Here is a 27,883-nt window from a genome sequence, read left to right on the forward strand (position 1 = left end):
CTCACTGTCACATGGCTGGGGGGGCTGAAGGAGGATGGACCTTCATGTCAGGGGCTCCCTGGGAGTCCCCCCAACCGCGATCGCCGGCGACCGGGTAAGTAACAAAAGACCGGAGGGCGTACAATTACGCCCGGTGGTGTTTAGAGACGCTTAAAATAGGGCGGAATTGTACGCCCTCCGGTCTTAAGGGGTTTAAAAAAAAAAAAGCCAAAACATCTTAAAGGAACATTATAGGCACCTAAACAACTTTAGCTTAATGAAGCAGTTTTAGTGTATAGATCACGCCTCTGAGGTTTTACTGCTCAATTCACTGCCATTTAGGAGTTAAATCACTTTTTTTCTGTTTATGCAGCCCTTGTCACACCTCCCCTGGCTCTGATTGACACAGCATGCATGAAAAAAAAAAAAAAAAACCTGGTTTACTTTCAATCAGATGTAATTTACCTTAAACAATTGTATCTCTTTCTCTGTAAATTGAACTTTAATCACATACAGGATGTTCTTGCAGGGTCTAGCAATCTATTAACATAGCAGGTGATAAGAAAATCTCAATTAAACAGAACTTGCAACAAAGAAAGGATAAACTTTAGATGACTTTACAGGAAGTGTTTACGAAGGTTGTGCAAGTCACATGCAAGGAGGTGTGACTAGGGTTCATAAACAAAGTGATTTAACTTTGAATTGAGCATTGAGGCTGGAGGGGCATGTTCTATACACCAAAACTGCTTCATTAAGCTAAAGTTGTTTTGGTGACTATAGTGTCCCTTTAAGTTCCACTCTCTTTCCTCCACTACCAAAAGGAAGTGGTATAAGAATGCAAAAACATAAACAGCAGGTACCAATCAAGTTATCCGTGACATTCCCCATAATATTAAAATAAGCTTTAATAATAGTCATGAACTCTAACAACTGAACCACGTGTTCTAGACACTTTTATTGCTGTGCAATTTATGGAATATGAACAGTATTCCCATTGAAAACGATGAGAGGGCCAGGATTGTCTGGGATGAACAGATATTTTACAAAATGATTAACAGTAGTAGTTAAAACTCCAAAAAAGTAAAATAGAAATGGATCCATCATGTAAATCCAAAGCCACTTAGTTTCCAACACACATGGTTTGAGCAAATAGACCCCTGGAAAAAAACCATAAATTTTGAAACCAATATGACGTATTGAAGAAATAAAGAACTGTAATGGCAACTGAAAAGCTGCAATACAGGAGAGGGAGGAGAGTATTTGATCCCCTGCTGATTTTGAACGTTTGCTCACTGACAAAGAAATTATCAGTCTATAATTTTAATGGTAGGTGTATTTTAACAGTGAGAGACAGAATAACAAAGAAAAGCCAAAAAAATGCATGTCAATGAGTGAAATAAGTATTTGACCTCTTCAACCAAGTACTTGGTGGCAAAGCTCTTGTTGGCAATCACAGAGGTCAGACATTTCTTGTAGTTGGCCACCAGGTTTGCACATATCTCAGGAGGGATTTTATCACATTCCTCTTTGCAGATCCTCTCCAAGTCATCAAGGTTTCGAGGCTGACATTTGGCAACTCGAACCTTCAGCCCCCTCCACAGATTTTCTATGGGATTAAGCTCTGGAGGCTGGTTAGGCAACTCCAGGACCTTAATGTGCTTCTTCTTGAGCCACTCATTTGTTGCCTTAGCTGTGTGCTTTGGGTTATTGTCATGCTGGAAAACCCATCCATGACCCATTTTCAATGCCCTGGCTGAGGTAAGGAGGTTCTCACCCAAGATTTGACTGTACATGGCCTCGTCCATCGTCCCTTTGATGCAGTGCAGTTGTCCTGTCCCCTTAGCAGAACCCCCCCCCCCCCAAAGCACAATGTTTCCACCTCCATGTTTGAAGGTGGAGATGGTGTTCTTGGGGTTGTAGGCAGCATTCCTCATCCTCCAAACAGTTGATGACAAAGAGCTTGATTTCACCTAGTTCTCCTCTAAATCATTCAGATGTGAACTGGCAAACTTCAGACGGCCTGTACATGAGCAGGGGGACTCTGCAGGATTTCAGTCCTTCACAGCGTAGTGTGTTGCCAATTGTTTTCTTGGTGACTATGGTCCCAGCTGCCTTGATATCATTAACAAGATCCTCCCGTGTCGTTCTGGGCTGATTCCTCACCGTTCTCATGATCATTGAAACTCCACAAGATGAGATCTTGCATGGAGTACTAGACCGAGGGAGACTGACCGTTGTTTTGTGTTTCTTCCATTTGCGAATAATCGCACCAGCTGTTGTCACCTTCTCACCAAGCTGCTCAGCGATGGTCTTGTAGCCCATTCCAGCCTTGTGTAAGTCTACAACCTTGTCCCTGACATCTTTGGACAGCTCTTTGGTCTTGGCCATGGTGGAGAGTTTGGATTCTGATTGATTGCTTCTGTGGACAGATGTCTTTTATACAGGTAACGAGCTGAGATTAGGAGCTCTCCATTTCGCTGATTGATGGGGGATCAAATACTTATTTCACTCATTGACATGCAAATCAATGAATAACTTTTTTGACGTGTTTTTCTGGATTTTTTTTTTCCTGTCTCTCACTGTTAGAATACAGCTAACATTAAAATTATAGACTGACCATTTCTTCAGTCAGTGGACAAACGTTCAAAATCGGCAGGGGATCAACTACTTTTTTTCCCTCACTGTATAACTGTTAAGCTGCGATGATGGTAGGATAAATCTGTCACCTTGGTAATCTTGTGCAACCTCCAAAAGCATGCTGCTATCTAGGAATGTGTTAAATAAAAATATAAACAGTGGGGATTTTTATCTGAAGCCACCGAAATTACAAATTCTGAAAAAAGACAAAAGTGAAACACAGCATCCTTCTATTAGAAAAAGTGGTGGATTGATTAATAAATCTGATATGTGCTAAAAGAAATGGTGTATTTTTAAAAATGACATTTAGGGTGCACCAAGAATTTGACACAAAACTATTGACACTGATGACTTTTTGTTATTTTTTTTTTTTGTGTGTGTGAATTCAATTGATGCCTTCCTGTGTGCACGGTTTGTTACAGTTGTATTATTTATGGTCCAAGCATTAAATCCAAGCTCTGTAGTACCCAGCAAATAGTGATTAAAACTGATTAGAATGTCTAGTGGCCTCTTTTCATTAGGATTATCTAATAATGCCTCCATGCATTAGCAATAAATTAATCTTTGTGATCAATAAACGTAAAGTGATCCTAATGAAAACACATTATCCTTTTCGGAGTTAATTCATAATGGGAAAGGAAGAGCATCATACATAGCATTTAATGCAATAGTAACAAACCATTCTTGTTTTAGGCCGGGTAATGAGGTAAGACCACTAGCAACTGCATAGTGGTTTAGGGGGTTTATCTCCTAAGACAGCCGGCTACATTCTTATGCTTATGAGTGTCCAATGTATGTGATGTCACAGCAGCCTGTCTCATGCTCAGCTGAGCAAGGCAGTGGAATTATGAATGGTTAAAATTTCAGAAGACTAGTTTCCCCAAAACAGTGACGCAAATCACATCCCCCTCTGCAGGTGTCCACTTTGTTTGCATAACAGTTTTTTACCGTTAAATATTTATAAAGAGGGTGTGGCGAAACCAGCTTCGCCACTGTGAACTGGAGAGGCCTGGCTGCTGGCCTCCTGCCCGCTGACTATGGCCCCTGGACGTGTTGCACTTTAGAAACTATATTTGGGCAGGTAATAATTTGTATTGCTGCTGCTGGCCCTTTAAAAGCAGCGATGGACATATTGGAACTTTTGGGACTACTGTACCTTTAAGACTGTGGAGCGTAGTACAGTAATCCTGCCTTTAATACTTTAATGTCATGTATGTATTGTTGTATGCAGTTAACCTGGGTTATATATATATGTACAGCATTCATCTGATTGTTCGGTAGAATCACTCCATTCATTGTATGGAGGAAACTACCGAACAACCAGACCACCCAGGACTAAGTGTGCCTCCAATTACCGTTTGCAACAATGTTGCAAACAGGTAATTGGCAATCCATGTAATGTATTATGTGTCCTCTGGGTGGCCGCCATTCGGGAAACAACCACGTGGCGGCGGCCATCTTTAACTGCCGAACAGCGGTGTTTTGCCGTCGAGTGTCTGGAACTGAAATCGGACACTCGACTAGGCAAACACCGCTGAGACCTCCAGACTTCCAGGATTTCGTGGGGAAACTACCGAACGGCCCGCCGTTCGGTAGAAAGAAACATACGAACTAGGGGATTCATGCGAATCCCCCTTAGTCTCTATAACCCAAGTAATTCGTATGTTTCATTCACTTGTTTGTGACCGACCGCAGGGCCAAAATGCATGGAACTGTTTTCGGATACTTTACCCATGCGGTCGGTCAAATCTTTGGAACCTCATATCTCCCGAACCATTCATCCGAATGACCTGCTTCTTGGATATGTTGTCCCCCTGAATAAGGGCTGTCAGGGGATACCTGTTTTGGAGGTGTAGCATGTGTATTTGGGGTACATCCAGGAATTGGGGAAAAGGGTGTACGGTATAATTATGTTAAGTGCTAATCTAAGGGGAGGAAATGTGTGGGAGGTACATCCATGTGATTGGTTAAATTCATCCTCCCCCTGGGAGTGTCCTGTATGTACTTGTTTGTAATAAAAGCCAGACTGGGTGTCCCAGTCCAGAGTTCTTGCTTAACCCTCAAAGCGATGTGTCGTCTCGGTCTTTGGGGGAATGGGATTGTATGCTGACTGCCAAGAGTGTAAGCCGATGTCTGCTTTTCTTGTTCAGCTGTTCCAGTGTTCGTGTGGTTCCAGTCGGGAGAATGGTGTTTGCAGTAGCTGCCTGTGCATCTGGAAAGGGGATTATCGCCTAAACTGGGTTTTATCCTCTTGTAAGTGAAACGGTCCGTTACAATTGGTGGCAAGCGGCGGGATCGTTCCTACAACCAGAGGGACAGCTACAGACAACACCATTTCTGGATTACAAATTGAGGGCAACGCTAGTATCCGTACAGCGACCCTATCTACAAAGGAACTCAGAAAATGGAGGAGAAGTTGCAGGATAGATTGTACGGTTCCGTACTCCGGAGGTCTAGAGCAATGTCAGAAGAGGACATGTTGATGTACAGAGAGACTGCCAGAGCCGGATTGTGGGACGAAGCCCTAGAGGAAGTACAGTATTCACGAGTGGATCAGCGCCGCAGCAGAAGGCAGCGAATTCTGGCTAGAATGGCAGAGCGGATGCCCCTCCTGAGAAAACAGACCACAGAAAAGTGGGTGACTAGACTCGAGATTCTAGTATACGCAGAACTGGTGCTCGACGACGCATACCAGGCGCTACAGTGGTACGCGGCTCAGTGTGTCCCCAGGATGGCAGAGTATGAGTTCCCAGAAGGCGGAGAATACACTGGCCCCGGTCTATTTTGGGATAATAGTGGTGACGAGGACTTTGGGGAAGATGCCGACTATCGTTTTTGGGACCTGTACGGCATCCGGGAGAACATGCTGGGTCTCTTTGGCGCTGTGGACCTCGAGGCAGACCTACGATATTTGGTCACCAAGGAATGGAACCTGGAAGGGGATTACCTGCGACTCATCAATGAGGCCTGGGAAGAGACAACCGGTCCTCCCGCCCAACAGCAACCAGCAGTACCCGAGGTAGCAGAGTTCTTAGACTGGTCCTGTGAGCAACCCCAGGGAGATGAAGGTGTCGTCCTTCCTCCCCAGCGGCAGACTGAGTTACAGGGGGCAGAGGTTGTTGTTCCTGCCCCCCAGCAGCAAAGTGATGTGCCGGGAGGGCAGTGTGAAGTGAAGGGAGAGGAGAGCAGCGTCCTCCCTCCCCAGCGGCAGTGTGTACCCCAGGGAGATGAAGGTGTCGTCCTTCCTCCCCAGTGGCAGCGTACACCCCAGGGAGATGAAGGTGTCGTCCTTCCTCCCCAGCGGCAGGCTGAGTTACAGGGGGCAGAGGTTGTTGTTCCTGCCCCCCAGCAGCAAAGTGATGTGCCAGGAAGGCAGTGTGAAGTAAAGGGAGAGGAGAGCCGTGTCCTCCCTCCCCAGCGGCAGGGTGTGTCTCAGGGAGCAGAAGGTGCAATCCTTCCTCCCCAGCGGCAGTGTGTACCCCAGGGAGCAGAAGGTGCAATCCTTCCTCCCCAGCGGCAGTGTGTACCCCAGGGAGCAGAAGGTGCCATCCTTCCTCCCCAGCGGCAGTTTGCCATCCAGAGAGAGGAACTTGTTACACCCTCTCTCCCACGGCAACCTAACCCACCAAGGGGAGATGTTAAGCCCCACAACTGTACAGATGGGACCGTAGTCTCTGCACTTACAGCACAAGGGATAGGGACGGTCGGTCCTGTTCCCCAGCCTCAGTGTGATGGATCCAAAGGGGAGACAGTCGGTCTCCCCCTCCAGCAGTCGAGCTGTGCACCTATAGGGGAGACAGCCAGTCTCCAGCAACCAGACGCCCACCAGACTACTCCCGTGGTAGTGCTGGCAACAGGACAGAGTACCGCTGGTCTCTGCCCCCTCAGCAACCCACCAAGGCAGCCTACCCGTCTCCCACCCAGCCGGGGTGAAACACCAGAACTTGGACAAAATCCTTCCTCACCCAGGTGTAGTAACCGGTTAGTGTGGGTGGGCTGCTCTGTTATTTCTGTTTTGTGGGTGGGTTGCTGGACTAACCAGGGCACTGACCGGCAGAAAGTCAGGTACCCTGTTAGTCTAATTGGCAAAGGGGAGAAATGTGGCGAAACCAGCTTCGCCACTGTGAACTGGAGAGGCCTGGCTGCTGGCCTCCTGCCCGCTGACTATGGCCCCTGGACGTGTTGCACTTTAGAAACTATATTTGGGCAGGTAATAATTTGTATTGCTGCTGCTGGCCCTTTAAAAGCAGCGATGGACATATTGGAACTTTTGGGACTACTGTACCTTTAAGACTGTGGAGCGTAGTACAGTAATCCTGCCTTTAATACTTTAATGTCATGTATGTATTGTTGTATGCAGTTAACCTGGGTTATATATATATGTACAGCATTCATCTGATTGTTCGGTAGAATCACTCCATTCATTGTATGGAGGAAACTACCGAACAACCAGACCACCCAGGACTAAGTGTGCCTCCAATTACCGTTTGCAACAATGTTGCAAACAGGTAATTGGCAATCCATGTAATGTATTATGTGTCCTCTGGGTGGCCGCCATTCGGGAAACAACCACGTGGCGGCGGCCATCTTTAACTGCCGAACAGCGGTGTTTTGCCGTCGAGTGTCTGGAACTGAAATCGGACACTCGACTAGGCAAACACCGCTGAGACCTCCAGACTTCCAGGATTTCGTGGGGAAACTACCGAACGGCCCGCCGTTCGGTAGAAAGAAACATACGAACTAGGGGATTCATGCGAATCCCCCTTAGTCTCTATAACCCAAGTAATTCGTATGTTTCATTCACTTGTTTGTGACCGACCGCAGGGCCAAAATGCATGGAACTGTTTTCGGATACTTTACCCATGCGGTCGGTCAAATCTTTGGAACCTCATATCTCCCGAACCATTCATCCGAATGACCTGCTTCTTGGATATGTTGTCCCCCTGAATAAGGGCTGTCAGGGGATACCTGTTTTGGAGGTGTAGCATGTGTATTTGGGGTACATCCAGGAATTGGGGAAAAGGGTGTACGGTATAATTATGTTAAGTGCTAATCTAAGGGGAGGAAATGTGTGGGAGGTACATCCATGTGATTGGTTAAATTCATCCTCCCCCTGGGAGTGTCCTGTATGTACTTGTTTGTAATAAAAGCCAGACTGGGTGTCCCAGTCCAGAGTTCTTGCTTAACCCTCAAAGCGATGTGTCGTCTCGGTCTTTGGGGGAATGGGATTGTATGCTGACTGCCAAGAGTGTAAGCCGATGTCTGCTTTTCTTGTTCAGCTGTTCCAGTGTTCGTGTGGTTCCAGTCGGGAGAATGGTGTTTGCAGTAGCTGCCTGTGCATCTGGAAAGGGGATTATCGCCTAAACTGGGTTTTATCCTCTTGTAAGTGAAACGGTCCGTTACAGAGGGGAATTCCGTTATAAAAAATAGGAGTTTTCAACTTCAGTGCTCGCCTCTCAAGCATACTGTTGTCTTAAATTCTCTTCTCGTGTGGCCGGACTCTAAACAATTGTTACTGGTAATTGTCTGATAAAACCGGTACAGGATGAAGTAAATGTCTATGTAATATTATGGCAATATCAAAAGGCTTATTTCAATTCCCTTAGTCCAGATCAAATTCCACTGTATAGTTTTCCTCTCACCTTTACAAGCAATCTTAAAGGGACACTGCAAGCACCAACAATGCTACAGTGTACCCATAAGTAGTGAAACTGTTTTAGAACAGTGGGCTTCTTACCTGGGGTCTACTAAGCTAGCTCTGTGACGGAGTCCATGAGCAGAGTCCTGCATAGCTGTAGTTGAGAACATGGCCTGGTATACTACAGCTAAGAAGTTACACCATTCTTAAATGGGTTGAGTATTTACAATGGGGGTTGTGGTTGCAATGCCTCTCAGGGTGCTGTAGTGATTATGGTGCTTGGAGTGTTTCTTTAAATTACATTATATAGCCAGATACTCTTGTCACAAACTGTTGATATACTTTTATATCTGATGTTACATTATTATTGGGTACAGAATAAAGTATTTAAAATATGAATAGATATGTTAACTGATTGCTCTTTATGTATAAGAAACCATAGTTACAGAAACACTTTAGTGTTTGGGGGGAAAAAAAAATATGTTATCCTAACACTAATGTGTTCCTCAGCCCCACTCTCCTTCCATCAATTTTGAAGGGTAAAATAACCCTTAATTCACTTAACCAGTTCTGACACCGAGGTCCCACGGTGCTGGGTCGTGTTCTGCTTCCTCTGACGTTATCCGATGGGGGAAGACCTAATGCACGTGCAGAAGCATTAGGTCTTTCTCTGATGCAGAGCATGAGGACCTCCGTAGTTCAAGCAGTCAAACTCTGTGAAACTCCCAGAAGCGCCTCTAGTGGCTTCCAGTAGAGGCAGTCTTAGCACTGTAATGTTAACATTGCAGTTTCTCTAAAACTGTAATGTTTTACATTGCAGGACTATGGAGGACAGGGACGCTATACCCAGACAACTTTAATGATATGAAGTTGTCTGGGTGCATTTAGTTCACTTTAATAGGGAAAGAACATATCACGTCTGCTACGGGTGTGCATTCATTATTAGAATGTTGTCCTAGAAAAACTTGCATAGGATCTTCATCTGTTGAAAAAAATGCTATATGTAGATCCAAGGACTAGAGATAGAATTAGATCTTATACTGTAACTGTGTTGATGTTGTTATATTTCTAAGCTCAATTTAATATTGTAAATAAATCAAATATAGGGTGTTTGGTGTTTATCTTACTTTTTATTGTCTGTACTGAAAGTTAATGTGTTTTATGAAGACATTACACATGAAAGCTATTAAAATGATTCCCACTAGGTTAGTAGGAGAACCCAAGGCATGCAGCCAGGGTTCAACTGGGGAAAAAAAAATAATAATTTTGGCTTTCTAAATTCTCTAACTGAATATGAAGTAGTTCTCATATGTTTGAGTCTTATGCAAACTGATATAGGTTAAATTGCCATTTGGCATGTTATTGTGCTGAGAAGCAATTGGACATTCTGGCAGATCTCAAATCCTTGCTGTGCTGCTGCTTCTTGCTAGGAATATTTCATACTATTTGTTTTTCTTCAATCTCCCATCTTAAGAATCAACCAAAAACAAAAACCAGTTGAGTTCTATGTTAATTTGCATGCACGTAAGGAAACTTCATATCTGGCTAATATTGAGTTTTGTTTATCTGTAAAAGATAGCTATTTACACGGTCTATGGGGTCTTGCAGGACCAGCAGGTGTACAGTTAGCGTTCCATTTTAGGGCACAATAGATCTGTTGACCGGCTCTGTGCAGGCTTTCATATCGTATTTATTCCTTTTTATTTTTCCTGGAAGTATTGCAGACTGCCTTTTTTCTCTTTGTCTCGCTGTAAATGAGGCATTGTTATGAACGGTTTTGACCATCTGCACACTTAACAGGTAGCTGGAAATTTAATCTATCAAATATGTAAAATGCTTGATTCTGCATTACTCCACTTCATAGATAAAAATGTAGTGATCAGCACAATAAAAATATAAATTGCTTATTTGTTTGTTTTTTCATAAACATATCTTCTGATCTAAATTATTCAGCATTTTTCCTTCTTTTTTTTATTTTTTATAGCTGAACATATACTTTTGTTATTAAAAAGCATTTTGCAGAGTATTTCTAAGAATATTTTTTTGCTCTGTAGGTTTGGCGCTAAACATATCCCTGCCATTCTTGTTACAGGAGACCTACCAAGTAGCTTCCGTAGGTGTACTTTAACAGTGTGGATGCTTGAGGGCAGTCATTAAAAACATTAAGCCATGCAAGAGACCGATACTGACAGTGGACTAAAGCATTTTAAGGTGCTGTATGCAATGCACCCACATACCCCCTTAGGTGCAATCAGGGCCGGTGCAAGGATTTTTGCCGCCCGAGACAAAATAAAAATTTGCCGCCCAACCTATATGATCTGCCATATGAACGAACGAAAGTGCTGTACACAGTGTGTGTTTACATTAAAAAGCCTGCAGGGACAGGCTATAGACACTGGAACCACTTCATTAAGCTGCAGAGGTTCTGGGGACTATAGTGTCCCTTTAATGTGAGGTAATTTAGAGACTAGTGTCACTAATAATATACTGGATTGCCTACTTACAACAAGATGGTGATGGGCTCTGGCTGCAGTCTGACTCCACTGGTCTGGTGTAGAACAGGCTCTCTGGCAGCTGTTTGTAACTGTGATCACAAAAGTCAATGCTCTGGGGGAACGTGAAGTAGCTCCATTATTTTTTTGGGGCCCCTTACACAGCTCAAGGTCTGGGCCCCCCAGTTTTTGGGTTAGGATAGGGGGCTGAGTCCTACCAGCCCCATTCCTCAGCCTCTCTCCCCTCTTGTCCCTTAGCGCTCTCCCCTCTTGTCCCTTAGCGCTCTCCCCTCTTGTCCCTTAGCGCTCTCCCCTCTTGTCCCTTAGCGCTCTCCCCTCTTGTCCCTTGTAGCTCTCCCCACCCTTTCCCATAATGCTCTCTCCTACCCCCCCCCCCTATCCCTTGGTGCTCCCTCCATCCCTTGGTGCTCTCTCCTCCTCCCCCCACCATAGAGCTCTCCTCTGCCCCTTAGTGGTCTCTCATCTCCCCCCCCCTCCACTCTCCTCTCCCCCTTCATGGTCTCTGCTCTCCTCTGCCCCCCCCCCCCCCAGTGGTCTCTTCTCCCCCCCTTTCCATTAGTCGTCTTTCCTCTACCCCTTCCTCAGTGATCTCTCCTCTCCCGCCTCCCCCTTAGTGGTCTCTGCTCTCCTCTGCTCCCCCTGCCCCCTTTCCATTAGTGGTCTCTCCTCCCCCCCCTTCTGCCCTAGTGGTCTCTCCTCTCCCCCCTTGTTGTCTCTCTTACCCCCCACCCTTAGTGGTCTCTCCTCACCACCCTCCCTCCCTCAATGGTCTCTTCTCACCCCATACCCCCTTCAGTGGTCTCTCCTCACCCCATACCCTCCCTCAGTGGTCTCCACCCCCGCCTCCCTTAGTGGTCTCTCCTCCACTCCCCGCTTTCCCTCCTATGGTGGTCTCTTCCCCACCCCCCCTCCTTCAGTGGTCTCTCCCCCCGTTCTCCTCACCCCCCTCTCCTATCCTGTGTAGCATGGCCAAGCTCCGGTCCACAGGACAGGAGATTGTTTCCTGTACCTGGCTGGACTGACAGGAAGTGCTCACTCAATGAGCACTTCCTTTCAGTCCGGCCAGGTACAGAAGACAGATGCTCCTGTACTGCGGACCGGACCGGAGCTCGGCCACGCTACACTGAGGGACTGGCAGGAGGGAGCGCTGTGCACTTCCCTCCTGCTAAACTCTCATATCCTACTTTACAACCAGCAGCATTTCTTTTTGGTCCAATCTAAATAAAAATTTGAATGCAATTAATATAATAATCTTGGATGTGGACATCCGTGACATGCAGTTCCGGACGCCGGGGACGAAGATTTGTTATTCTTTTAGGCCTGGAGTGGGCAAGTTGCAGGGCTGCGTTGGTGCTGGGCAGGGAGTGCAGCAGGAGGACAGTGGGGCTGACCCATCTGGAAACGCCTTACCGTGACCGGCTGCAGCTCACTGGTGAGTCACAGGGAGGTGTGAGGAGCAGCAACAGCCAACCAGTCACTAATTTACACATATTTACACATGACATACACAGGCTCTAGACACTTTTTTTTTTCTCATTCTCACACATACACACACATTTGCCTTTTCTAGCACATATAATTAAAGTCTGTGATTCACAATGTGCATTGGCATTCTTATTTATTATGCCTGCTATTATGTCCTTATGCCTTACACATCTTTGCGGCCCATGTCTCGCCTTACACAGAGCCACTTTTAATACAGGGCAGTTGCCGTAGGTTCCCTAACCTGCAGTAAGGAGTCTTGCATCGTATGCGTTCTGTATTCTTTCACGTGCTGCCTATCATTATGAAGAAATGATGGGGGGAAAACTTGGTTTTATATAATTGTGTGTGTGATTCAGAGTTTGCATGGCTGTATGTATGGAATGTATGTATCTCTAAGTGTTTGCGTTTATGCTTTTATCTATGTTTATATGTATGTGCGAGTTGTATTTATGTTTATGTGGCTGTGCATATCCATGTGGAGGTCTGTTCATTAAGGTAATTTTTATCATTTTCTCTCCTGATTAAAACAGTGGTGAAAATCTGAGAACATACACATTTGCATATATATATATATATGTGTGTGTGTGTGTGTACACATGTTTTGCATGTATATGGGTTTTAAGTGTGTGTGTATGTGTGTGTGTGTATTTAAGTATATCTCAAACCCATAGATAAATATAGATATGTTATAGACTTGGAAGGGGACTCAAAGGCTATGGCTTGCCCAGGGCCCACTGACATTAAACACACCCTGACCTTCTGCTTGGTTTTGCTCTCCCTCTTGCCCTCCGCATCACTCACCCTTTATTATTAGGGAATAAAGAGACTAGTGGAATGTTAAACAGGATGTTGTATACATGGAGACATTCTTATCTCTTTATTTAATTCTTACACGCCCCGGGTAAAATGTTTCATGACCACACAAACCAATCAACCACTGGGATGCAGATGGAAACATTCCATTCTACATTCCTAGCAAGCAATGAGTGGTCTGCCTGGAAATCCCACAGAACATTGGATTATTTGGTTTGTTAAATTTTCATTCTTATAAATATTATCCACTTGTTATTGTGCTCACCTTTGCTTGGTCATAATAAGTGGTATTGGAGTAGGAACACTGCTTCAAAGAGCATGTTGATATCAGACTTCTGCTTTAATATGCTTTTCTTGGCCTGGCTGCTAAGACGGACGGAAACACATTGCTGTTGCTTCTCAGTTTGCAGGCAATATTGATGATGCTTTTTAAGCAATACTAAACATGAATATACTCTTCTGGCTGCAGTGGCCTTGTTACTAAAGCGTCTGACACTATCTGATAATGTGGCTACTTGATCACTAAGTCCAGAGAGCGAAGTTGAGGCCTAGTCTGGTTAAACCTATATAGCTATGTATAGGTTTACCTCTCATTTCACAATAAAAGATTTAATTTGAACCTGTAGACGGGAGAAGCCGCCAACCTCTTGGCTTGGTGGAGGCTGGACGCAAAGAAGGACCCTGAATGGATCGGTTCGGTTCACTATTTTGGGTGTTTCCATTATGAAAGTAGTCCATACAAGCGAACCGTACCGATCCATTCAGGGTCCTGCTTCAGATGTAGGGCCATAAGAAATGGAACGGTTCGGTTAGGGCGGAGCTACTATACAATCCATTGATTGGTGGACAGGAAAAGCATTTTTTCTAAACCCCGCATGGCCCTGAAAGGTCTGACTTGCAGTGGAAACGCTCACCAGAATGGGCTGGTCCATTCTAAACCTTCCAAACTGTACCGATCCGCTCAGTGGAAACGAGGCATTAGAGACCCGTAACCCCTGCCCCTTCTAGAACGGCAGGGGTTATCCCGGCCCCCACTAGGGGTAGCTCATAAGCAAGTTTTATTTTGTCTGCAAGATATTGCATTCAAACAACAGATATTAATCCTTTTGAAAAGGTCAATTGCCCCAACATGAAAATAAGGAAGATTTTAATATTTTTATTTGAATGCCTTTAAACTTTTATGCAGAATATGGGTTGTATGCACGTTTGAAATCGGGAATCTTCCTAATATGTGTATCCTGATATATTTTCAATACCGTACATTGTCTCCCCAATTTATCCTTGGCTGGCCTTTTGTGGTTTTTGCTGACATTTGTCATTAGCACATTATACACGGTCTCCAGTCTTATTTCCTTAAAATGTGTAAGCACTCAAAGCCACTGAAATATCTTGGTTTAATATGTCTTGGCAATCTCTACACCACTGTAAATAACAAAAAAAAAAAAAAATTCAATATATCCACAAAAGGGTGCTGTACTGAAAATTGTATCAGCTTAGATCTGTGGAAAATGACTTGCGTGATATGAGTCCGCAGAAAGGCACTCACTGTGACATTTATGGCTATCAACATATGCATAATAAATAACGGTTCATGCACTCCGGGATAACAAATAGCCGGTTTAACGCCTACCGGGTCTTTATCAAGATTGAAAGGGAGGCCTGGCCAGCCATGGTTTCAGAGCACCTAGGTTACTTGGTGAGTGCGGTATTCAGTAATCTCATCTATGGCTATCAAGGCATAGAGAAACGGCTGCGAGGCACACGACATGATTCAACTGAACTATTACCGAAAAGACACAAGACAACTGTGGAAACGCAATATACATCTAGTAATGGAAGTTCGGTATGTATTTACACAATAATATTTTTACTCATTTGATATTCTATTTTTTTTTTTTTTTTTTATACATGAAATAAACTACTTGACAAGATACAAATTATTCACACCTGCATTTTAAGTCACCGATATAAGCTTTTACAAATCTAGGAATGCCAAGTTCTGTCCTTCCAGCTACCCCTGGCATCATTTACTGTCTATGAATGTGGTCTGTATGTTTCTTATACTGGATATTGTACATGTTATGGTGTTTCCAAGAAATATTAAATAGATCTGGATTTTCATCCCACGTATTGATGCACACAGCTTAATAAATAGATCGCATATGTTATGTGGCATGTAATTAGATTTAATATAGACTTGTGCACAAACCCGTTTCAGCTGCATTGAAAGAATCAAATGCTTCCAATCTTTAGGCTCACATACCAATTTGTTCATATCTTCCTAACTTGTCCATAGAGTGCCATGCGTTTGATTTGTTCAGTGCAAGTCTAATATAGAATTGTCCTACAAAGGTTTGAGACGATCAATTTGTGACTTAATTTAATGTTTGTAAATCATGCCGGGGTTGTAAGTAGTACAAAACACTATAATTCTTTATAAAATACATGATAATTTTAACTGGATACCCGTATATACTCGGGTATAAGTCGACCCGAGTATAAGTCGAGGCCCCTAATTTTACCCCCAAAAAACTGGGAAAACTTACTGACTCGAGTATAAGATTAGGGTGGGAAATGCAGCAGCTACTGGTAAATTTCTAAATAAAATTAGATCCCAATAAAATTATATATATATATATATATATATATATATATATATATATATATATATATATATATATAATATTTATTCAGTGTGTGTGTATATAATTAATGAATGCAGTGTATGAATGCTGTGTGTGTAACCTTGGTGGGGTGGGCATTTTTATTTTATTTTAATATTATATATTTTTTAAAATATTATTTTTTTATTTTAATATTATTAAATTTATTATATGATTATTTAAATTTTGATTGATTTTTTTTTTTCGTCCCCCCCTCCTCCCTGCTTGTTAGCTGGCTAGGGAGGGGGGCTTTCATTCCCTGGTGGTCCAGTGGATGGGCTGTGTAGGAGGGGGGCTGGCAGAGAGCTGTAACTTACCTTTCCTGCAGCTCCTGTCAGCTCCCTTTTCTCTCCTGCGTTCTGGTCAGCTCCCTTCTCCTCCACTGCAAGTCTCGCGGTGTGAGTGCCGTGCGGAGCGTTGCCACGGTAAACCGTGGGAACGCTCTGACCCCGCGGCTCTCGCGAGACTTGCAGTGGAGGAGAAGAGAGCTGACCGGAACGCAGGAGAGAGAAGGGAGCTGACAGGAGCTGCAGGAAATGTAAGTTACAGCTCTCTGCCAGCCCCCAACAGGACCGCCGGGCTTGTAATGAGCCTGGCGGTCCTGGTCTGTATTATGGCAATGTAAGTTGCCATAATACAGACATTGTCGAGTTGGGGTTTTTCAGCACAAAAAATGTGCTGAAAAACTCGACTTCTACTCGAGTATATACGGTAGTTTTAAGTGTGAGAATCTGCTGCTTGGCGGAATAATTGCAAGTAGTTGAGCGGTTTTGTTATAAGTTGAACAGCTTTCAAGACTTATTTTGTATTTATTTTTTGGGGTGTGGGGGAGCCAAGTTCTCCTGCCCTTTAGGCTTTTGGACTGTTTTAAACCGTCCAGGTAATTACAGGTGGGTGTGATGCTGGTCCTGCTGGATTGCATTTGATGTAGCAATCTAAAATTGTATGTGCCTAATATTTGAATGGGGGTTTGAACAGAGAGCATTCCCAGAGCAATGTTTTAATTTTGAATTGCATATAGCTTTGTGTGTTTGTCACTTTTTTTTTTTTACATTTGTTTCATTTGAAGCTTTGGCAGATAATCCTCAATAAGTTTGTGGAGGGGAAGGCGGCGCCACAGTTGAAAAACAGTTCAAAATATAGATAATGAATAATGAGTCCAAAAGAGTCTATGCCTGATAAACACAGCAAAAAGTCAAAATAAAACCTTGTATAAGAAGTCAATCACAATCTTGTCAGGGGAAGTATTCCTCAGTAAGGTATGGGTATGGGATATTCATGAGATCCGTATGAAAAAGTAAAAAGGCAGCAAATAATGGTGCAGTATATCCCAACAGGTACGAAGTATTATTTGTAAATGGTCTATGTGATGAAAATAGCATGCCATTCGGGACGTTTTATTGGTTCGATAGCTGTAACTACCGAACACCGACCACCCCCCCCTGGCTCATTATCTTCAAAGGAAAACCATCAATTTAGCGCTCTCCCTGTGTGGCCGACATTCGTATAGTCGAACGCCACGTGCAAGAGAAAATGGCGGCCATCTTGTTCGCACGAAAGGAGGCAGCGGGACTTGGTTGTCGAGTGTCTGGAACTAAAATCGGACACTCTACTTCCCGAACACCGGTCAAAGGATACGAATGCCTGCTTCCTTTTCCAGAACAGCCAGGAGAGCGCTGTTCGGTAGTTTGATTCCCACGAACCAGGGGAACAATCGCTGCTATGAGTGAGGGGATTCTATTTGTGCATTATTTCGTTTTTTGTGACTTTTCGAAATAGACTGACCGCACAGCCTAAACTCATGGAACTGTTTCTGGGCAGGAGCCTCGTGTGCGGTCGGTTCAAATAGGACTTCCATAAAATTCCAAAACCCCTGAACTGATCTGGGTGATTTTTGTATATGTTGGTCACCCACATCAGGGCTATCAGGTGATATAACATTTATGGGGATTTTATGAAAAATGTGTTTTTACTGCCTGGAGATAATGGAGTTATTACCTTAGCTGCCTAAATTATCTCACAGGCAGAGAGGAGAGAATTATCTGTTTGTATTGGGAGTGTCACACTTTGTCACTGTTATCATTGGTTGTAAACTTTGTGTCCCTGTCCCCCACAAGGTCTGTGTGGGAGTGCCCCTTGCATGGGAACTTGCATAAAAGCCAGTGTGGCACCCATTAAAATTCATTCCTTTTGTACCCTTCATGAAGTCTAGGCTCATGTTTGGGTAACTGTCTACTTGCTGGGGAGAAACTACTTGGATGCTGCATTCGTCTGGAACCGTTCGAATCTACACCCGAACTGCAAGCTAAAATCACTCCGGCTCAGCAGTTCGGGAGGAAATAGGCGAACAGGGTATCTACTTAACCAGCGTTCATAAGTCTATATGGTCCTACTCACGTTTTCCAGAGCTGTAAGACTAGCTCTAGTGTGGATGGCATACAGTGGTACAATCCCCACTTATGGGCTATGTGAAGGTTATCTTGTTGGTATAAGGACTATATGAAATATAAAAGAAACAATAATAGTGTGTATTGTATAGGCAGACTGCACAATGGATAAGCTTGAGTGGTATAAACCCCACCAAGGATTCTTTGGAGTTAAATTCTCACTGGAACAATTAAAAACTCAAGTGCCAGGTAAAATTAAATAAAAGCATAAAATGGCTGACCCACAAACTGAAATTGCACTCTTCTAGTGCATATTATCATTATCCTATTATCATATTTTGTTTCAATACTATTGTTTGTGTGACAATTTAATATAAAATTTTATAGAAATTAAACCTGATCTATACCTTTTTTATGTGTTTATAAAAAAAAAAAAAGTGTTTTTTGACTGTGAGTACTGGGTTCAGAATAACGTGTGATTAGATGGGACTGGAACTTAGAAAAGCAATGATTTATCCGACTGAACAAGGGTGAAATTAAAGTGAACCCGGTCACATTGGTGTAGAACATGACGTCTGTTCTATTAACGCATCTTCAGATCATATTAGGTAAATGTATTTGATATACATACATTATCACTAACGGATGTTGATTTAAGCAAGATTTATTGTTGTCTGATTTACCATCCGAAGAATGCACTTGTAAAAATCAATTTAATATTCCTGGAAAGATGCAGTTCACCTAATTGCATGAAAACTCCCATCCAAGTCTGAGAGCTGTTTGGGAACATGCTCAATTAGTGTCTGGATGGCTTTGAATGTTAGTGGTGTTAGTTTAATGATAAATGAACTAAAGTCATTTCATAATGTAATATGTGTATTTTATTTGCCTAATAGAATTGGGAAAAATAGGATTTAAAAGAAAGATAATCTGATTTAGATTCAAGTTGAAATGGACAGGAACAAATGTTGTCCTATTTGAAGAAGTAATGAGGAGTCTGTGTACAAAACAGAGAGAGGTTTTATCCCTTATAAAACCCATCTGTGATGTTTAAGGGACTTAAAGAACCTGAAAAATGGATAATAAAACCGCTGCAACACTTGTGTGGGTCCTTTCCTTACACCAAACCAATAATATACTGAGTGACAAGATGATAAAGCCAACATCAGTATGTAACCACCATCTCACCCCCATTCATGGTTAATACTGCACCATTGTTTTTTTTTTCCCTGTGTTTATTCTTAAAAATATTTTGCAGCATGCCCATTCAAGTATTGAGAAGAGAGTGTGTCACCCTAATGTCACGCATAGGTTATGGACTCAAGGCGATCTGTATGTGGCTCTGTATTATGTGATTGTGCCACTTTGGAGGAGGTACAGCATATTTTGGGATTTGTTGCACTAGATATATTTCTCGTTTCTTTTTTCGAGTACATTGTACCAGTCTATTCCCATATATGTAAAGGATGAATGATTTCTTTGCATAATACATACTTACCTTCTACTGCCACTTACATACTGTAATACAGTATATTGTTTTTGCAGAAAAAAATATATTTTAAACAATTATACAAAAATATTAAGTAGTGGTGGCCTGTGAGTCAAACAGAAAATGGACAGCACCCTTCTAAATAAGGAAGAAAGCATCACAAATTTTAAGAAACTCTGTCTGCAAGCACCATAACCATTACAGTTCACTGTAGTGGTTATGGTGCCAGTCATGCACTGCATTGTGTCCCTCTTTATCCAATCTTGAGAGGCATGTATACATATGCATTATTGTGATTAGAGTGTTCTTTTAAGTGGCATACAAATATGAATTGCACCCACTTACTAATAATTTGTAGTATCTGGCTTTGGCTATATATTTCGGCAGTTTTTATTTGCACTATCGTCCTTGTATGGTAGATTGATATACAAATGGGCTTTTCTAGGGAACTCTCTAAGCTCCATTCATGTTTAAGCTCATGATAGGGACACTTGGGAGTTATGTAATTGTAATAGTTATGGTGGAAAGAGTCTTCAAGCTCCGTGGCCTCTGTTGGATGTCTGACAAAAACTGCGTCTCCAGTGCTGAAAGTTTGGCAGCACTGTTGCACCACCACTATTGAAGCAGTGACAGGCTAAGGGCGCTGTGGTCATATTTCGTTGCTTGGTCAAACAGAAATTAAACAATGGGGGGTACCAGCGCTGATATTGAAAGAGTATACAATGTCACAAACTTGTGAAGGTCAATTTGTAAACCTGCTATATCACCAAGAAGCTTATCTTATCGAATAAAGATTTTGGACCAGTGTGATGGTGAAGTTGCTTGATGCAGATGGGCCTGAGTTTTTTAAAACCTAGAAGAGACTCAGTTTTGTCTAACACAATGGTTCCCAAACTTTTTAGGTTCAAGGCGCCCTTAATATTTTAGTATTTTTCCAAGGCACCCCAAGTCAAAATTTCTAGGTTGTATATCTGTACAGCGCTGTGGCATTTACTGGTGCTATAGTGTTATGTACAGTGTTGGTGTTTGAAGGGGTGCTTGTATATAGTTATTGTGTTGTAATACATGGGTGTGTTTGTATGTAATGTTTGCGTTTGATTGCAGGGGTGTGTCTAAATGTTCACTTTTAAATGAAGATGTACATTTGTGTGAAGTATTTGTGCTGCACCCTGACATGCACAAACATTGATATATGCCCACACCATAACACAGATACACACTCTGACATTAAAACCACACACCCTGACACACAGATGCACATACACAGATGTGTGCGCAGACACAGACGCACACATACGCATATACACACTCACACACAAGTGATTTAAAAAAAAATCTCTAGCCATCCTCCTGTTCCTTCCAGCTTACCTTATGTGCCAGGAGGGTGGCTTGGAGTCTTGTTGCTGTGGGTGTGAGGGGTCTGGAGCTCTTCATGCTCCTCCCCCCCTCACGCTGCTGGTAATCCCATCCCCCACTCCCAAGCTGTCTCCCTGCAGGGTGCTGGGAGGAAGTGACAGGCTGTCACTTCCTCCCAGCCGGCCGACATCACAGGCGCCCGGTCGGGGTCTTAAAGGACCACAGCACTTGACGGGGCCCCTTTTCAGTAGTAATGTTTCTCCGGTGCTATAATCCTAGCACCGGGGGAAAATACCGCAACACTCCTGTGTGCACATCGCAGGGCGCCCTGGCACGTAGTTTGGGAACCACTGGTCTAACAACACAAGCCATTTGACACTAAATAAGGAAATGATGCCTGAAGGTTTATTTATTTATTTATTTTTTCTACAACCACTACGACGAACTGATTAAAGTGCCCTTTTAAAACTGCAGGAGCTTCTGACTGTGCAAGATTTTCATAAATTCATAAGGTGAATTATTGCACAGAGACAATCCATTCCATAATCTCTTGCAGCATAGGGACACTAGCAATTCCAAATAAGCCATAGAAACAAATGATCAGACATTGATTTTGTGCTAACAAGTGACATTCTGCAGAGACCTCTTTTTACATATTATTTTTCACCCAGCAATGTGTGTACAGGGTTTGCTCAGGGAGATTTTTTGCTTTAGCTATTATTTTACAAAAGAGCTTTGTATTCTTGTTTATATGTATACACGCCTCCCAACATTTCAAAGGGACAAAGAGGGACACTTAAATTTTAGGGTGTAAGTAGGGTGTGACCAGGGCTGTTCATTTAGATCTGGAACAATGTATCTTATTTACACATAGTGATTTCTAAATACATTCTTAGTCGTTTAAAGAATGTGGAGCATTGTGATATTGTAAGAGTTTCTCTGCTGTTTTAAACAGCAACCCTTCCTCTCTCTGTGTCTGAGCTATTCAGCTGCTTGTTAGGATCAGCTCCTTCATAACTGTTTCCACGGTTACTTACCTGGTTGTTAGTAGCTAGCCCTGTTGCTAATCAGTGCAGCCTATTTAAGCAGCAAGTTCCAGAACCTCCTAGCGCTTGCGTGGTTTCCTGTTTCCCAGAAGACTTCTTGTTTCCTGTGTATTCCTGGTTCCTGACTTCTGGCCTTGTTCCTGACTCCGCTGCACTCCGTACTCCTGATTCCGGCTCGTCTGACTACCCACTTTGGTGCCTGATCCTTGCTTGCCTCCTGGACTTTGCTTTTGGTTTATTTCATTTGTTGCTATTTATTTAATAAAGATATTTTGCATCTACGTTCTGGCTGTCTGGTTTCTGGCCCCTAACAGATATGCACAGGAACATCCACATTATGAAAAGAGGGCTTTGGGCCCAACATAGAGACTGTCCTTTTATTATTATTATTATGATGATTATGATGATGATTATGATGATGATGATGATGACATTTATATAGTGCCATCAAATTCCACAGCGCTTTACAATGGGTGAACGAACAGACATGTAGTTGTAACCAGACAAGTTGGACACACAGGAACAGAGGGGTTGAGGGACCTGCTCAATGAGCTTACATGCTAGAGGGAGTGGGGTAAAATGACACAAAGAGGTCAGGATAGTATTAGACTAGTGACAGTTGCAGAAGAGGAATCAGTCAGGAGCTATTAACAGTTTAATACGCTTTTATGAAGAAGTGGGTTTTTAACGATTTTTTTGAAGGAGTGAAAACTGGATGAGCATCTAACAGAGGAGGGAAGAGTTCCACAGGAACGGTGCAGCCATCGAGAAATCTTGAAGGCTAGCATCAGAGGTGGGAGTACGGACAGAAGATAGATGTAAGTCTTCAGCAGATCGTAAGGGCCTAGACTGGACATACTTGTGTATAAGGGAGGATAAATAGGTGCGAGCAGCATTATGTAGAGATTTGAAAGCAAGAACCAGAATTTTAAATTGAGCTCTATATTTTATAGGAAGCCAATATAGAGACTGACAGAAGGGTGAGGCATGGGAGGTGCGGGCGGACCGGAAGATGAGCCTTGCTGCCGCATTCATTATGGACTGTAACTGCGCAAGTTGGGAGCACGTAAGACCACTGAGAAGTGGATTACAGTAGTCAAAGCGAGAAAAGACAGTGTAATGGACCAACACCTTAGTCACATCTGGCGTTAAGTAGGGGCAGATGCGCGCAATGTTTTTGAGCTGGAAATGACAGGATTTGGCGATAGATTGAACATGAGGCTTGAAGGAGAGGTCGGAGTCAAAGAGAACACCTAGGCAGTGAGCCTGCGTGGTGGAGCTGATGGTAGCACTGTAGACTTGGAGGGAGACAGACACACGAGTAACAACACTTGAGGGAGGAAAGACCAGAATTTCAGTTTTGGTCAAGTTTAGTTTAAGGAAGTAGGCAGCCATCTAGTTAGAAATAGCAGAGAGGCAGTCAGAGACACTAGTCAAGAGGGACGGGGAGAGATCAGGAGAGGACAGGTAGATTTGAGCATCATCTGCATAGAAATTATATTGGAAGCCAAAGGAGCTAATGAGTTTACCAAGGGAGGCAGTATAGATGGAGAACAGTAGGGGACCAAGGACTGAATCTTGGGGGACACCAACAGAGAGGAGTTGGGGAGAAGAAGCAGAGACAGAGAAAGGAACACTGAAAAAGCGCTGGGAGAGGTAGGAGGAGCACCAGGAGAGAGCAATCTCTTGTAGACCGATATTGCGGAGGATGAGAAGGAGCTGTTGATGATCAACAGTGTCAAAAGCCGCAGACAGGTCAAGGAGAATTAGGATAGAGTAGTGACCACGAGATTTTGCAGCGAGTAGATCATTGGATACTTTGGTCAGTGCCGTTTCCACAGAGTGCTTAGCGCGGAAACCAGCCTGAAGCGGGTCTAACAGAGTTTGACTCCAGGAAGTCTGTCAATCTCGCATACACAATTCTTTCAAGGATCTTGGATGCAAAAGTCAGTAGCGAGATAGGACGATAGTTGGATGGGGAGTTAGGCTCAAGATTGGGCTTCTTTAGAATTGGGGTTACAGTTGCATGTTTGAAGGGCGATGGAAATATACCAGAGGAGAGAGAGAGATTGAGAATTTTAGGGGAGGGGGGGTTCGTGTGTTCGTGTGTATGTGTATATATATATATATATATGTATATATGTATATATATATATATATATATATATATATATATATATATACACATACATATTTGTGTGTGTATGTATATATATATATATATATACACATACACACCCATATATTTTATATCGCTGTTTTATGTTCCTTTGTATTTTAACACAGCTTGCTTAAAATATATATAAATATATATTTTTTTTTCTTCATGGTTCGAAGTACATTGAAGAGGAAACTATGTCAAAAGAAAATTGCTTAGCTCTTGTATCCAATTATGCTTTTAAAGCGGCACTGTAACGGTCTGGGGACTTTGCCGAATTCGCAAAGACCTCGATGGTGACATTGCCTCTGGGGGTCCAATGGCCAGGGGGGCAGGTATGCTTCCCTGAACCTGTCCCTCGTGGTTGCAGCCATCTTGTTCCAGTAGGTCCTTTTCTCTTCCTGAAGCCGATATTAATGCTGTACTCTTGCGCCTGTGAGAGGTCTATGGAGGATCCTGGAAGACTGTGCACGAGGGGGAGGGTAGGGGCTGACAGTGCCACTTTAAATTCTTCCCATAAGACTGTTCCTGGTTGGCTTTAGTTATGTAATATTAACCAGAAGAAACCTGTCTGGCATCAATCAATTTAAATCCACACAACAACAAAAAAAAGTGAGAGAATTGAAAAAGAATTGAAAACTGAAGGCTGATAGGGGACAGTATTGATATAATCCCTTTAAGAGCCAGGTTTTGACCATCAATTTGCATTACCAGTCACAATGTAAATAAATTTAAGAAGACTAAAAATACTACAAATGAATTAAAGCATGTAACGTGATCCTCTTGAATATTGTATCCTAATCTATTGCAGTGTAGTATTAAAAAAAAATCCACGATATTATCCTGTTATAATTTCCTCTGCTAAATTTGTAGCACCTTTTGTAGCTGCACTGATAACACAAACATTATATTTTGACATTGGAGGGAAATGATCGAATAAAAGCTTGAGTGTTCAAAGTGGAAAGCAGAAACTAAAATCCCAAATCTTGTCCTGGATGCCTGTAAGTGTTTTTTCATTTTGTATGTTCAGCCAGTGAATTCTGACCAAAGATGGAGGGGTAAGGATATCACAGTGCAGAAGTAAGGACTTCTGCTTTACTGATATCTGAAGAATGGGCTGGGTGCCAGGGTGACCCAACTAAATGTAAAACTGGTTTGAAAAAATTGGTTTGGATACTGTGTCTGGCAACTGTGCCATTATGATGCTTAGACAGCCTCCTTACCTAAAACAAAAAAGAACATACAGCGGACTATGGATGATTCTGTTTCAGTTCACCTAATACTAGTTCATAAAATAGTTTTTTGGACTGTACAGTTTAAATAAACTAGCTAACATATAATGGATCTAAATAACCTTTTCCTTTTTTTTTTTTTCTTCAGCTGACCTGAACAATGTAAGGTTCTCCGCTTATAGAACTGCCATGAAATTAAGAAGACTGCAAAAGGCCTTATGTTGTGAGTATTTGGGGATACATCGATAGTGTTAACAGTGACTATTAACACACTTTAAGAACAGACCTCATTTGATTCTTATGCAATTGTAAATACATTTTGTAAGCCGGCCCCCTGCTCCCCCCAAAAAAAATAAAAACAGAGTTGGTGGCTTGAAAATAAATTACCCATATCTCTAAATTTCTGATTGTAATTGAAATTTACATTATCATTCATAAGCTGAACTTTGTGTTACACCTAAGCAATCCAATAACCATTTTTTGTATCACTACGTAATGTCGCACAATGTTTGTTTGTTTGGTTTTTCTGTGTCCTGGGGTCTTAAATAAGTCTCGGCAACAAAAAGGCTTTTTTACATTCCACTTTTGCATAATGGAGAAGGACTCCATTTCCAAAATAGCAGCAAATACATTCTGGATTTCAAGCTGATTTTTTTTTTTTTCCAAACACCTCTGTTTCCATTTGAAAGGATTTTCTTCCGTTAAAAACTCCCTTTTAGCAACTGTTTTATTTTGTGAAATGTTGTTTATCACACGTATCTATCTATGTTTAGGATTGAGAAAATGTTCTTTTCGATCAGGAGAGGCATTTGGTTTGACAAACTGTGCAAGCACAGGCTTAATTTAAAATATAAAGAAGTTTATATAAACCAGAAATACAGTACATGGATCATGGTACGAGGATTTGTGTAAAAAAATGTTCTGGAATGGAAGTGTTTATTATTATGTATATACATATCTGTATGTGTCTGTGTATTGCTTATCATAAAACGTTGCATTATCTATCCACCTTTTTACATCTACTAAATCTTCAAAGCAGAGATATTATACAGAACACGGTGTAGATAACCAGCAAGCAGATAATTCAGATTTTTAAGATACAGGTCCAGATTTCAGGCGTTGACTCAGATGAAAGCCACACTCACGTAAGCTCCTTCAGAGCCTGTTATGCAAAATTGTTACGTTTTGTGACCAATGTCAGGATTTTGCAATCCAAATGTCCTTGTAAACCACCAGATGGGTTTGCACCATTTGGAAAAGGGGCATTTTTTTTTTTTTTACCTTTTTAAAGGTAGAGTGAGAATAAATCCCAAAATGTTTACTAAGCTCATGATTTTAGCTTAACTGCCTATGCATTCTATATACGGTATACCCAAATGATGCTCATTAACTCACCCCACTCTCCTCTGGCATTACTGGTTAATGGAGTGAGCAAGCTATAGGAGGTTAAATCTTTTCACTGATCAACCATCGGGAAAGTGTTTGGACTCAAATGCCATAAGCACTTATTTACGATTGACCCCATACTAACCTGTATAATCATTTACATCTACTGATGTGAGTTGTCTCCAAATAGTATAAATATTTTTTTTTTATTTTTTTTTATCAATGTTGGTGTCTGTTTTAGTTTTTTCGATTTGATCTCTATAGAGGAGTCCTCTAATTACAGTTAATTATAAAAGTATAAATTGCTACACTAGCTTACTGAAACCTAGCTGATTTTAAGATTTATTTTCCTGATGAAGCTATTTTGTCCAAAAAAATGTGAAATTGACTTTCGGACAATTCACACTTTAATAACCCTTTTCAGTTTGTCAACCTGTATCAAACCAAGAATTGCATTGCTGTTGGAAATTAAATAATTTTGTCGTGTTAATACATGAATGACTGAATTGTGTATCTTTAGGTGTAGTGGAGGGCCACTGCCTTGGAAATGTTGATTCCATACCAGCTTTTTACATCCTAGTGTCTTCTTATAAACGCCTTTCTGGTTGTGGGATGAGCTGTTGCGTGTGTTGATGAATGCTGGATGTACAAGGCTGCCAGGGGATTTGTCCTTTTATTTAAAGTGCATATACATCATTGTAATTAAGAGAGCTCTTGAATTTATGAGGCTGTGTTTATCGGGGAAATCTTTTTAATGCTCAGGAGGTTAGAGCTCCTAAGGGCAAGTACCGACGGAAACCTGCCCGTCTTACAAATTAACTCACTGGAAAGCACTTGTGAATTGAATAGCCAGCTACCATTGTTTCATTCCTACGTCTTTGTAAATAATTATCGTTCATTGCACACCATTTGGGCTTTTTAAAGCAAGTGCTTCCGTGTACCTGTGAATATCACGTCTTTGTTTGCAGTTTTCTGCACTGTTTGCATTTCTGCATGTTAGCATCTATAGCAAAACAGATGGAGACAGCTTTGCTAAGTGGCAAGCTCATAAAAACAGCCTCTGCTGCCAGGAGGTAATTCTGATACAGAAGCCCTGGGTGA

The 27,883-nt window shown here is 42.3% G+C and overlaps 1 protein-coding gene across 3 annotated transcripts in view; it reads left to right on the forward strand.

The window, feature by feature from the left end:
• The window catches only part of DMD (dystrophin), a 2,317,639-nt gene that overhangs the window by 2,174,546 nt on the left and 115,210 nt on the right, over positions 1-27,883 (forward strand). For all 3 annotated transcript variants that reach the window (XM_063457949.1, XM_063457957.1, XM_063457965.1), the window contains one exon: positions 25,545-25,619. In XM_063457949.1, the coding sequence (XP_063314019.1) occupies positions 25,545-25,619 (75 nt within the window). The remainder of the gene's footprint in view (positions 1-25,544; positions 25,620-27,883) is intronic.

The sequence above is a fragment of the Pelobates fuscus genome, chromosome 1 (assembly GCF_036172605.1).
Source record: "Pelobates fuscus isolate aPelFus1 chromosome 1, aPelFus1.pri, whole genome shotgun sequence".
In the NCBI taxonomy this organism is placed as follows: Eukaryota; Metazoa; Chordata; class Amphibia; order Anura; family Pelobatidae; genus Pelobates; species Pelobates fuscus.